Source organism: Struthio camelus, chromosome 2 (assembly GCF_040807025.1).
Source record: "Struthio camelus isolate bStrCam1 chromosome 2, bStrCam1.hap1, whole genome shotgun sequence".
Classification (NCBI taxonomy): Eukaryota; Metazoa; Chordata; class Aves; order Struthioniformes; family Struthionidae; genus Struthio; species Struthio camelus.
In genome coordinates, this window is record NC_090943.1 from 39530864 (window position 1) to 39544656 (window position 13793).

The 13793-nt window shown below is 39.3% G+C and overlaps 2 protein-coding genes across 13 annotated transcripts in view; one reads left to right on the forward strand and one right to left on the reverse strand.

Moving 5' to 3' along the window:
• TAX1BP1 (Tax1 binding protein 1) overlaps positions 1 to 5367 on the forward strand; it is a 69291-nt gene extending 63924 nt beyond the window's left edge. For all 11 annotated transcript variants that reach the window (XM_068935230.1, XM_068935233.1, XM_068935238.1 and 8 more), the window contains 2 exons: positions 3495 to 3580; positions 4247 to 5367. In XM_068935230.1, coding sequence (XP_068791331.1) covers positions 3495 to 3580; positions 4247 to 4448 — 288 coding nt within the window. In that variant the 3' untranslated portion in view covers positions 4449 to 5367. The remainder of the gene's footprint in view (positions 1 to 3494; positions 3581 to 4246) is intronic.
• A 903-nt stretch (positions 5368 to 6270) lies between these two features.
• JAZF1 (JAZF zinc finger 1) overlaps positions 6271 to 13793 on the reverse strand; it is a 205625-nt gene continuing 198102 nt past the window's right edge. For both annotated transcript variants that reach the window (XM_068935242.1, XM_068935243.1), the window contains one exon: positions 6271 to 8647. In XM_068935242.1, coding sequence (XP_068791343.1) covers positions 8471 to 8647 — 177 coding nt within the window. In that variant the 3' untranslated portion in view covers positions 6271 to 8470. The remainder of the gene's footprint in view (positions 8648 to 13793) is intronic.

The following is a 13793-nucleotide window of genomic DNA, read 5'->3' on the forward strand; positions in this document are numbered from 1 at the left end:
AGGTGAGGACCTGAGGCCATATATTTAACTGTGTTACATCACTGTAAACATTGTGATGGTCTTGGGCTAAATATGCGCAACCCTGCACATAATCCTGGTCATCTATCTGGATAGTAAGGAAGTTGTCTGTGGGCCTACAGAGTCAGACAGACTAAACTGTCTCTTTCTCAAATTCTGGAGTATGGGCTTTTTTCAAATACCTTAGATGAATTGATCGTGGGGACTTCAGAATAAGGTGATGTCCACGCTTAAAGGTACAGCATAGTTGTAGCCATTGAGGCCTGACCTCCAAGCAATTATTGTCAGCCTCGTTCTGTAAAATAACATAAACCAGTCTTCTCATTTATGCTTTGAGTCTTCAGGGGACGATGGTTTGTTTTACTACGGGAGAGTGAACAGTCTTAGTGTTGCGTATGGCTTTTCAACCTGATGTAATTTATATGAATAAAGAATGTATCTTTGGTTACACCAACTGGAAGAAACTGGGCATTAAGTGATTGTGAACCAAGATTAGCAAGAGCTGTCCTTCCTTCATATAGTTCCCAATTTTATGGGGTACGTTTTAGGAGTTTTCTCCGTCTGAAGTGATACGAATAGACTGCTGTCAGAGTCAAATAAAATAGAACGTTTTTTGTGTTTTCCAGAAGCTCCAAGTTACCCCAGGAAAGAGCATGAGAATTTCCTCAGTAGTTACTGATTGTGTACAGTTCAGCATACCGAACAGCAAGATGTGGCAGTAACTTAGAATTATTAGAATAACAGTGAAATAGTCCCAGACTATTTGATAAAGTCTTCAAGCCGCTGTTGTTACTGTTTGACAGGGTCTTGATTGCTCTTTGTTTCCAGTCCATGTTATATGGCGTCTAATACGGTAGAGTTTGATGTTAACTTCTAGATAAGGTCCAAAACACACATTTGTTGTCCAAACAGAAGACAGTTATTGAAGTGAGTTTTTAATGAACGATTCTTAAATTACGCAGTAATTTCTGTAGTATATACTTTGAGGTATACTCAATATAGATTTGCTTTTCTCTTGGTAAGCATAACAAAAGGTTAAGAAGTGATTTATGTATACTTACTTGGCCAGGAGCAAACCTGTACAGAGAAGACGTTCTTTCCAAACCTTAACAAAGTAGTATCAATACGTATTTGATATTGTCATTGTTACATGCTGCGCAAGTCAGATGCTACTATAAGGAATGTGCAGTACATTTTTTTTATCATTAATTGATTAAAGTCATGAAAAAGCTGCATCCTCAGGACATACCAATTTTAATGTTATTCTGACATCAGAAAAGCTTTTTAAAACTGTTAATGACTTTGTCATGCCTTTATTGAAGCTGGTTACTACAAAGCAGCTCTGCAGGATAGCATGTGTGTGTGTAGAGAAGCACTGTACTCAGTTTTTAGAATCAGTTTTTCAAAAAGGTCTGATGAGGCATGTTATATAGGTACAGGAGAGGGCATCCCACTTGCCAGAAGTTGAAAAAAACCACAAGACAATGTTAAGAGTTTTATCTTAGGGAGTAATTTGCCACAACCCGCATGATTAAAAAATAGAACACTCCCCCTCCCCTAAAACCAATAGCAAAATTCTTAACAAATAGCTAGATTAAGAAAGGCAAAAATGCCCCAAACAAAAAACTCCACTACTGTAAAGCTTCGTATAAGGTGAAGAGGCAGTGCTGATGTTTTAGAAGAATTTTTAAATGTAAGTTAGGCCTGTGTTTGTGGTAGACCTGTTTTTGGAAGAAAGATGTGTATTCGTTTTCTCAATTCGAGATCTGCTCACAGTCTGGTAATTCCAGCAAACTTGTTTGTCATGTTTTTCGTACTATATGAACTGTTACGTTGTAGCACTATAGTACTCTTAAATAGTTTTTCTTCTTTAGTACACACATCCTATCTCTTTCATGACAAAAGAAACAAATAATATTTTCAAACCCATATGCCCTTTATGCTGCAGGTGCAAAGCAAGTGAGTTAGGCAAGAAGATGTGTCTGTTGCTAGCATCTGTCACAGCAAGCCCCACTAGCTGCTTAATGGAAATGTTAAATGGTTGAAACTAAACAGCTGTTGGCAGGAGAAGAAAAATACTGAGGGAATCTTCCTATCCTGTCTAATTTCCATTATCTCTTCATAAGAACAAAGCATGTTAGCCTACAATTCAAATATATTTGAATATATATGTTAGTTGTCTGTATAAAATATTGTATGTGTGCTGTTGCATATGGTTCCTTGCACATCCGTTTTTGAAGGTCAGCTAAATCCTTTGTAATGTCTTGCATGTACTGTCTCTTTCAAATAAGAAAGAAAATGTTTTAGGAAACTTGAGTGTTTGGATTTTTAAAGGTCTCGTTGGCCCCTAGCTTTCCCCCTTTAAATGAATAGTCTTTGTGCTGCCTTATCTGTTTGCAGAATAGAACCAAGATACTATAAAACATTGTTTCTTACTGCATAAAGAAACAACTTACGGTCTTTTTCTTCTTCTATGCTGTAATTCTGTTTACTTGCATCACTGTGCTTGTTTAAGCCTTAATTCATAATAATGTCATCAGATATTAAAAAAAAGTAGTGCTTTGATCCTTCACTTGTCGCTCGCAGAATTAAATTGCTGTAGGTATTTTTCATTTTTCAGCTTAAGAATTGCACGTTGCAGACTTTTTTTTTTTTTTTCCCCCTGATTTGAGAGAGAGAGAGAGAGAGAGAGACATTAGCAAGAGCATATTCTCTAGAGGCAGGCCCTGACAGAAGCTCTGAGGTAAAGCTGGCTGTCCATCAGCAGCGTGATCCTCATCAGCGTGTGCTGCAGCTATTTATGTGCTGTTAGTGTTCATGAAGGGAGAGCACAACTGACAGAGCTGATGGGAGGAAGCAGCCAAACAGGGCAATTTAGCTGATGTGCCTGACTGCAGCGTGAAATGTGTGACATGCCTGGCTGCCGATAGCAGCGTACGCAAATCACTCAAAACTGACTGTTGGGAGGCAAGCGGGTGAATCCAAACCAATGGGTTTTGTGTGTGTGTGTGTTTGTTTCGCCTTCCCCTCCCCTTGCTGAAACTTCAGTTGACAGATTAAGGATTTGACTTGCCATGCTATTGTCTAGAATTTATTTTTGAATTTTAACTCTCTAAAATGTTACTGGGGGTTATACTGTGATGCCCTGCGTTCAGGTTAACACAGGATTTTTGTTCTGCTTTAGCCCTGAGGCATTAGCAGTGAGGTGACCTGCATTTCCTGAGTTACTGTACTAGTAGAAGCATTCCCGTAGTACTGGCACAGATTTCTGCTGTATTTACATGGTCAAAAGGCAGTCTGTTTAGCATTTCATATTCATTAATAGGTCTCACTTTTGTATATTAAAGTAAAATTTGTGGTGCAGAGGTTACAAAATGAAAGGTAAATTTCATTGGTGTTTTTGCTTAGTTTAAAAAAAAAAAAAATAAGATCTTTCTCTAGTCAGTGTTATTTAACATAGTACTGTTTTTTAATAGGATGATGACAACACTGTACCTTCTGCTCCTGATCCTCCGAGTCTTCTTTTGCATGAACGTGGAACAGGTTTTTGCTTTGATTCTAGGTAAATGTTTATCTTTTATTGGTCTTTTAATGGCACAGATAAGTTTCTGTATAGCTGGACTCCTTTACTCGAGGTGGGGGGGTGGAGAAGGAAGCTGAAACGCTGTTAAGCATTCTCAGTCAGTGTTTGTTTTGCAATTAACTATCAGAGAATTTGCTGTTTGACTGGGTGGACTATTTGCACTATACCTCATTTTGACTGATTGTGGACAATATTTTTGGAAAATGAATGAAAAACCTTTGTTCCCCACCCCCCCTTCTTTCCAACCTAATTGTGAACCTAAGTTTAGAGCTTTTATAAAGTGTTATGTTTGCTAAAAGCAAGCATTTATGAGCAGAGAGAGTGGTTTCCCATGAAACTACTTGGCCATTAAGACATTCAATAGATCTGTATTCAGTGGTAGCTGGAACTATGTCAAAATGATGTAACTTTTAAAATGCCATGTTATTTTGAAATGCGTATGTGGAACTACTTTAACTGTACAGCTCATTTTCAACTAAGACATTTAATTAACTGTATGATATTTGCTTACATACATGAAGTTTGCTCAGATGTAAATTAGCAGTAAAGCTTCTCTTCAGCAGCAGCAGGATCTGACTTCGTTTTGTTTTGCAATAACACTGCTTTCATTTTTTTTTCCCCCTTCTTTTTCCTCTCCTCATGAAGTTTTGATGTGCACAAGAAATGCCCTCTTTGCGATGTGATGTTTCCACCTAACTATGATCAGAGCAAGTTTGAAGAGCATGTTGAAAGTCACTGGAAGGTGTGCCCCATGTGCAGTGAGCAGTTTCCACCTGACTATGATCAGCAAGGGTTTGAGAGGCATGTTCAGACGCACTTTGATCACAATGTTTTAAATTTCGATTAAATACTTTGTTTTGCAATGTAGCTTAAAAAGAAACAACTCTGAGTGAGTAATCCACCTATAGAACAAAAACAGTGTAGCTTTTCTGTGACAATGCAGATTTCTGATTAAAAGCTTGTGTATTCTAATGAGAGCCTTGATGAATCTTGGCTGTAAGCTGCTATCGGGTTGTCTTCTCTATTCATCTAACGTTATATTAAAGAAAAGACTTGGTTGTGTATGTATCTATTTATTCCCCTATTTAGTGGAATTTGTAAGAACATAGAAATAACTTGCCTCAGAACCAACAAGACCAGCTTCTTGATGCTCTTTAGCTGTAAAAAAAAATAAAATAACAAATCCCCTATGGTTTCTCTTGACTATAACTGAGGCATGATTAAAAACATAATAAACAGATGTTTCTCCCAGTAAATTTGTGTAGTTTTTCTTTGAGTAACAGTTAAATCAAAGTTACATAACTTACGCAATGAAAACATAGTTTTCTAGTAATTTTCTGAAATGTAGGTGCATGTATTGTGAGATTACATGCCTGCAACAAAAGTAATGACAAATATTTCAGTTTCGCATATAGAACATTTGCCTTAAGGAATAACCTCAAGTATGTTATACTTTAAGGCAGTATTTTTGAGTTAAAATAAATTACTTTGCTTAGAATGCCTAGAAAATAATTGTTTAAAATCATTGCCATTATGTTGCACTTGTATTCAGTAGGTAACATCGTTACATTTTCACAACAGTGAATTGTGTTCCTTTTGGATTTGGGCTTTTAAAACCTTTTTCATTTTAACTTTACATATTTCTTTCCAGTAACAACATGTGTGTATATCTAAACATTTTATATTTACTTAAATGTAGTAAGTAAATTTGCTTTCCACTTGTTGTACAGTAGTCTTGTTACATTAAAAGCAAAATTATTCATGGAGTCAGTGGTCCTTTTTTCTGGCTGCTCGTTATGAAATAAAATAAACCAGACTTCAGCCTCTGTGTAGCTGCAGTAAATGATGTTTCAGTTTTGCATGACAAAATACTGCTGCTCAGATCTACTTTTATCCTTTGTTCTAGGTTCTTTGGTTTAGAGAGACTTGGGGGCTTAAGGTCTGAGTAATTTACGTACTTACATTGTCTGCAGTTCCCTTTTTTGCGAGCATATGCAATAGCCTATTCAATGTAGAATTTATTAAAAGCTGCAAGACATAAATTGCAGTCTTGAATAGCAGCTACTACATCAGTCCTCTGTGGTGTAAAGTTAGACTATCTACTTGCATGAGGGTCACACTTGAAAAAAAATCAAGGTAACATATGGAAGTACAGTTATAGAGCAGGTTTAAAAAAGAAAAGTAATACAGGGATAACAAGTTCTAATAAAGACTTTTGAACTCTGAGGCTGGTATCCCACACAGGCATGACAACCTCAAAGTCAGAATACAAAACTTGACTTTAGCGATTTCTCCTTCTGTAGTTGTAGTCACTCCATTTTCGAAAAACTTTAGAAGAGAGGTATCTCCTGTCTTACCATTAAAAGGACAGGCTCTTTAGCAAGGTTATGAACTTTCACCTCTCTAGAGTGAACTGTGTTGTGATGCTGGAAGGAAACATCATGTGAAAGCAGATTTTGCTTTTGACTAATTAAATCAAAATACTCCTCTTGCCCCTGCCTCCACCATGTTGTAGTATTCTGTGTAACTTGCTGTGTAAATGATGTAGCGATTAAGTTACTGCAGATAGTATCAAACTCATTCTCTTCACTAACTAAAGTAAAATACACAAGACTAGATACAGCCCAAGGACCTAAGGCTTTAGCTTAGAGGCAAGTAAAGAAGAGTCATTTTAGGTCAGAGGCAGTTTATTTTAAATGTGATTTGATTTACATTTATAAGCAGCTTTCTTGACAGGAATTCATTAAGTTGCCTTCAGTTCTAAAACAAACCTCTGTCACTTTCAAACTTAAAGTACTTTGTCCCCAACAAAACATATGAAAATATAATTTAAAGCACACTTTTCACAGACACAGTACAATACATTCACTATACACAGTATAACAAAATAGTCCCATCTTTACCTGTTTAATAATACTGTCACAATGAGTAGGTAAATAGAAACTGGAATTTCATTTTTATAGTTGAAATGAATTTACATGCAACAATGACACTTTACAACTGTTTAGCTGTTGAACTAACTTAACCAGTCTGTAGTTTCTTGCACTAGGAGCAGAGCCAAAACATATTTGCTCACCAGATCTGTTGCCAAAACTGCAGAAGGTAGGAAAGGGCCGCATGGGACCGTCTGTGTACCAAAAATTACTTCTCATGTCTGGATCATCCTTTAAACCCAGCTGACAGCACTGTACAATACAGCCACTGGCACCTCTTTAAATAAAATACTACTTTTTCAAATCCTAAATGGGGATCTTCTAAACACTTTGAAATTTATTAGGAGGATCCAAATATTTTAGAGACGCCGCTTCTATTCTGCTGGAGACTAGGTACTTGTCATATTTATACGGAGTCTTTTAAAGCTTTGGCAAAATTAAAGGGAAAGCTTAGTTCTCATATATGGGAAGCTTTCCTTTGCACCTGCAATTACAGCAAATAAGGAAGGCTGATTACTGTATTTCAAATTATGAATCCCCCCAAACCTTACTATAAAAGAATGGGGTTTGGGGGCAGGGGGGGGAGTTGCACAATTCCATAACTGGCATCTAAAGGCCAGGAATAGCACTTGTGAGAGAAGACTGCTCAAGGCAGGATGGCAGGCAACAAACATTCAGGTATGGTCCAGACACAAGCTGTTTCAGGTTGGATTTTGTTTTAAATCAGTCTCTGACCACCTGCTGCAAGAAGCACTTAATCATCTTCAGTAAGGCTCATATGTCATATTTCAGCAAAATTACTTGTAAAGCTAAACAGACACACTTACTTCCAAACAGAATGCAGTGATCTACAATGAGAAGCAAAAAAAAGTACAAAGAAAAATCTCAAACTACAATGAACATGAAGAAGAGGCATTAGAAATTCCCTTAGCACAAATAATGGACCTCCTTAAACCATGTGTAGAATTTTTAATTTTTATTTGCAACCACAGGCACATGCTCGTACAGTAAGTTGCAAGAATTGGCAACACATAAAACATTAAATCTGTTGGCAATAGAGAACTACAAAGTGCTTTAAACCTTCATCTGAGATGAAGATAATCGTTTCTCACACACACACAAATTTGCACTTAAGTATTTCCAAGTGTCTTTCTAACAGATAGTTCAGGGGTAACTATTTAGTTGGACTGGGATATTGGTCCTCAAAAGTTTGATGGGCATGAACGTAATATGACATCTTGTACAAAAAAAAAAAAAAAAGTAGCAATTTCTAACACTAAAGTGATTGTTTATTAGTTCAAATGGCAAGATTTTCAGCATTTCAAGAGGGAAAAAAAAGATTTGCAAGATAATATAAAATACAGCAAGCACACCTTTTTATGTATGTTATTTAAGTATGAAAATATTTTTAGCATATTATGTTAAACATTCTTTCTTATTTATATTTCCATTACCTAAAAGACTTGCTACCCCACTGATAACTCCATTATGTAAGGCATGTTAACTATAGTTTGACAATGGTGGTATTGTTTTGGTTTTGCACACACGTTGACAGATGCATTGAAAGTCTTCATGACATTACAATCTTGAAATTATGTCAGTGCCAAGCTCTCCTCTTACTCCTATTCAACACTTCAGTACAACTAAATACGCAATGCCCCCCCCTAATTTTTTGTTTTGGAGAAAAATGTTCTGAAGAACCTATAGCTTTTTTAGCACCTTATCTCAAAGTAATGAAAATGGGTATGATGATTACATGTGCAAATGTACAAAATCATTAACTCTACAAAGATACATCATTCCAAAATTACAGAAAATTTTAAAGCATGCATTTAATTCTTTAAAGGGTTGCTGAATGCTTCCCCTGAAAAAGGTGGCTGTTCTGAAAATCAGCAACTGCTGGTGAGGATTTCTTGGCACATTTGTGACCAGCATGTTATTGCTGCATCTTCCTGATAATCTCAGCAGACACGGGGGGATGGAAATTGATTGTGTGGTGCCGCAGGCCCTGAGCTGTCTTGTAACTCTTTCCACAGCGACATTTGAATGGTTTGCGTACACGGATTTGCGTTCTGTGGCCATTCTTGGCATGGTACTTTATACCGTTCACATTCTGTGAGTGAGAAAGTAAAATGTTAGTTGTCAAGCGGTTTAGTAATGCTTTGCCTTTCTGTTACAAACCTAAAACTTGACTAGTGTTACAGGCAAAACTACATAATTTGTTACAAACTGTCTCTCTGCGTTAGATATTCAAGACTGACTGCCTGACTTAGGTGTGGGACAAGCAGGAGAATAATACCTGTACCTCTAATGCATCAAACTTACCTGCCTGCTAGTCCAGATTTTTATCTCTCAGTGTAAACTGCTTTTCAAAAATATCATCTAATGGGATCAGACATAAATGTTCTTTGCTTCTTGACCTTTTTTTGGTATAGAATTGAAAAATTTTTATTCAGAGGTTCACTTCCAAGCAAACAAAGAATTGGCACGAATACTCAAGTCACACTTCTTCAAAAAGCGGACACCCTCCCCCCCCCCCCCCCAACCCGGTGGTGTTTTTCTTCTGCTTTGTGACATTGTTTTTAGCTATGTCTTTAGGCAGCAGCAAATTCTGATAGCTCCCACATCACTGTCTCTAAAGAATTAGTGGTAGGGAACAGTTAAAGAGAGTTATACGCAGCACACACATAGGAAAAAAAATCAGAGAAATATTTTTTTTTACAATAGCTATTGTTTAGCAATATTCTACAGTTAAAACTAGAAAACGCTTCTCTGCTGTAGTCTGGAGAGTAAGAGCAAAAGACAGCACTCCAAAGTACTTACAGTTATACCAGCACAGTCACAAAACAAGCAACACTTTTGCAGATAAATCAAGAACCTTGTACTAAATGTAATCGAAGCCTTACCACTTTCCTTCTTTTTCCACATTGCTTTATCTAGGATTCCTCTTACCTAGAGTCTCTCTGTCAGCTTATTTTTTGCTTTCGCCAAATGAGTTTGAATTTTTGGATAACTAAGGAAAGGCAAACACTCTCTCATCGGAGCAACCCTGCAATAAGTGGTTGACTGTCCATAAATATTTCTCTAGAAAAAAAAAACAAAAAAGCTGCCAAGGCATTTTGCGACAAAGGTACAGCTCTGAGACTCTACTGATCCTCTCTGCAGTTTCTAGATATGTGTTTCTTATGCTTTTAAGCTATAAAAATTTAACTTGGTTAACAGCATGGATGAAATTAACCCACTATTAAGTTTTCCCAAATTCCCCCTGTTTAAGATAACCCCAAACTGTTACGTTTTCCAAATTTTGTCCTTGCTGAACCACTGCCCATTGTTACACATAAAAAGTCCACTTGGCTCTTTCCAAGCAGCAAGTACAGTTTCATGCACATGGAGTTTACAGTAACTGGAAGTCCCAGCTCTCTGACTGCTGGGACTCGGAGCCATCAGACAAATCAGACAATGTGTTGTCTGTAAAGTCAGTAAAGAACATAGAGCTGTAACTGCTTAAACCTCAGGAGATTCTTGACACATCATAAAGCAAACAACAGAAAAGACATGAACTTCACACCTTTAACACCACTCTCCTGTAAACACTTCCCTTTCTCTTCCCCCATCTCCTAATCAAAATTACGTGAAAATCTCAAGTTTTATTCTGCACTCCTGAGAGACATAGTCCCTTCTGTGTGTCGTCTCCCAGTTCTCTGCTCTAACGTCAGGTCACAACATGAAGTAGTAGGAGTATTACAAGGAACTTGCAGTCCTCGTCAAGAAACCAGGGAGGCAGGCGTACTATTGCAACAGAACCCCCCCCCCCCCCCCCCGCCCAAACTCTCCATAGAGCTATGGTCTTCTCACCTTACTACACAAAATGCTGTTCCTTATTTATTACCCATTAGGTGGGCCACTACAGCAATATATTTTTAAACTTTAAGCAAAAGCAGTTCTCCAGTTTCAATAATAAAGTCACGCATGGTGGAGTTACCATCAGAACTCTCAACGCCGGGTGGAGTCTGCACCTCTCAACGGGCATTTTGTAGCAGCCTGGGTGTCTAGAGAGATTGGTTTGCAGTAATCCATTCAAGAGGAAAACTTAGCCTAAAATATCTAGCTTGGGAAAGGATAAGGTGTAAAACTCTAAGCAGTTGCTCTGCCCACAAATAGATGCTTCTCTCCTCTTAAGATCCTCAGCACTGAACCCCCACTTGAAGTCACAAGTCCAGCCCCAAAATTGTCCTTTACACACATTCCATAAAAACATGGAGTCTTCCCTGACTACTCATTGGCTTCGTTCCTGCACAGCTCTCATATAAGCTGTGGGACATGAAAATGTTAAGCCTCCAAAATAAATCAGACATACAAATACGAGCCTTTAGTGTGGGTTACTTCTAGGTGAAGAGTATTCAGAGCAAATTTGTAACAGAAAACCATACCAGTGAGACAGGAAAAGCACATAAAAGCTACAAACTGACCTTCAAGAGCCTTCAAGAGTAGTCAATGGGAACTCCAGGCAAACTGTCTGAGAACCTGGGGCAGCTTTTGGATGGCTCTGCACATAGTTACTATAGAAATGTCAACACCTGAAGGACTAGATGCTAACTGCTAGGGAGTCACTGGATGTCACAAGGATTGTCATACGGCATTTGTCAACAACCAAGTAGTGTTAAAGACTTGTGCCTTCAAAGAGGAGAAATTCTGGGGGTGACCTGCTAAACTTCTGTCACTGCAGTCAAATTTTAAAAATAAAGTAAACCCCCAAACCTGTATTTATTTTGGAAGTCTAAACAGAAGTCTGTTCAGATATTTAATCTTCAGGAGTAATCGCTAAGTTACTTTCGGACTAGTATCCGTTGTTATGGGTTCCACGAATCTGCAGCCACGAATACTCTCGCTATGCCTCTGCCAACGCTCCTGCTCTTCCGTTTCAGGTTCTTGAATGATCCACTCACATATCCTCAAGTACAAAATACACACCTGGATGACGGGGGAAAAGTAATTCCAGGCAGATAAATTTAAGGAAGTTCTAAACCACAAACTTAGGTGGAATTAATTGGCCTATGGAAGGTCTGAAAAACAGTAAAACACTCATGGGTACGAGGAGCTAGCATAACATGAAATTTGATCCATACTTCTGTCTAAAGGAAACTGTTGTTGAAGTTACAGTCAACTCTTCAGCACTTTTTCCACCGCTACAGTGTAAACACTTTGTTGTGTCTGGGTTTAGTTTGTTGAGGTAGGGCAAAAAACACTGCCAAACTCATACATCACTTTTAATGCTGTGGTTACTTAGGTTGCTTATTAATTACGCTCACAAACGATTGAGGAAGAAGATGGCAGTACAGAAGGGCACTCTAAAATCCCAAACAGGAGGAAACAATTATTAACCTGGGACCAGATCAAGAGGAGATACAGAAGTTTAGGCCTGGCCCTGCTTGGTTTGCCCGGATACGAGGACCCTTGTTGAGCGGGCCCCTTGCACAGCAGTGCCTTTGAGCCACTACACTCCATCAAGGCAGGAAAGCTTGACGCCACCGTTCAAATGGGAAAACAGACATCAAAGGTGGTTTGTCTCGATTTCCTGTTTCAGGCCGGGGACACTCATGTACGTTTTGTATCTCCTGGCTGTTCCTTTACAAAAATACCAACAAGCCTAGCCTAGCTGTTTCCCAGGGTCCTCTAAAGGAGGAGAACGGAAACACGGAGAATATCGCAACGGCCCCCCAAGACATCACCTGGACTCGTCTTCCTTCTAATGCAAAAATCGCAGTTCTCCCCTCCCTGAGGTTTTCCTTCTGGGTCCAGTTCCTCTCTGCCCAAGGAAGCGCTGGCTTCTTGGTTTCTTTCAAGCACGCTCCCTTCTTCCCCTCAATATTCTCCCTCCCTCAATCTGCCAAGTCTCTCTGCTCCGAGACCAGCCTTCCCAGGGTGCTCACCCACCTGGCCTAGGCCAGGCCTAGGCCCTCATCCCCTTCCTGCTAGGAAGACTATGCCCAGTGTCCCAGCATACCTTCTTCAAAGGTGCCACTCCTGCTCTTGCCCCCCTCCCCGAGGCAAAAAAAAGCAGTCACTGAGTTGTCCAGGAGAAAGCCTCTGTGCATACTTGCTTCCAGCCTAGGGTGTGGGCACTCTCCAAAGAGACCATCACCGTGCTCTGGGAATGCTGCAATGTGAGCAGGAGCTGCCCAGCAAGCGAAGGCTGCGCTGGCCGAGAAGCACCCCAAATCGAGAAGAGTTGGTTCCCCCAGGATGGCAAACACCTTCAGTGAGTGAGCTCAGGGTGCCCTGCGTCCCGCCGCCCGTGGCCCATCTGGCGCAGCTCCTCCGGTGGCTCTGCGCAGCCGTGCACCGCACACCCCCTTGCATCGTTGCCTCCACCCAGCAGCACCCCCTGCCTCCCTTTCAAACGCTCGTGCCCTCCTGCAGCAGCCTGAGTACAGAAACTCTCCGTACAGATCTACGTGAGACAATCTTGAGCAACGGTAACTCTCAACGCATCAGCAGGAATTAAAAAACTAGTAAATCTCTTGTAAAGAGAATCCGTGCGTTAAGGCTAGCCTCAGTTTACATGGCCTTTCAAACCCTGTCATAACGCAGGTGCGCTTGGGAAACGCCTCCCGTCCCAACCACTTTCAAATCTGACCAACATACACGCACTGATCAGCTATTACAGTTTTTCATACAGAAAGAACATGTAACTGGGGAGTTAAATTCATAGGCTGCACAGGGACACTGAGTTTGTACATTCTGGGTAGTTAGGGAGCAGACGGAAATTTGCTAAGCAAAGGAGAAGCCTAATTGAAATGAGGTTTTTAATGGCTGCACTGAAAGCAGATGCATATAAGCAATTGTATGCGTGTACAGTAATCTTTCTTGTATATTTTTGTATTTGCACAAGCCAGAACAAGTATGACAAATATGCTAGGGTTTCCTCTATAATGGTATATATGCAATTTTTTATACACACACACACACGTATACATACATACATACATATATATGTATATGTATAGAAAGATAGACAACATCAAACTTAATTTGCTCTTTGGAATTTGCCCAAATAATATATCATATACACATTTAAAGTTTCCTTCTCCAAAGTCAGAGACCAAATTATTGACACATGTAGGTGATATTTAATAAAAGGTAACCTAACTGCCAACCTCATAAATCCACACTTCAGCTCCTACAGGTGACATTTTGTAAAACATTTTAAGAACTCAATACACAGATTCCTGGACAGCTTGGGATGTAAAGCCTAAATC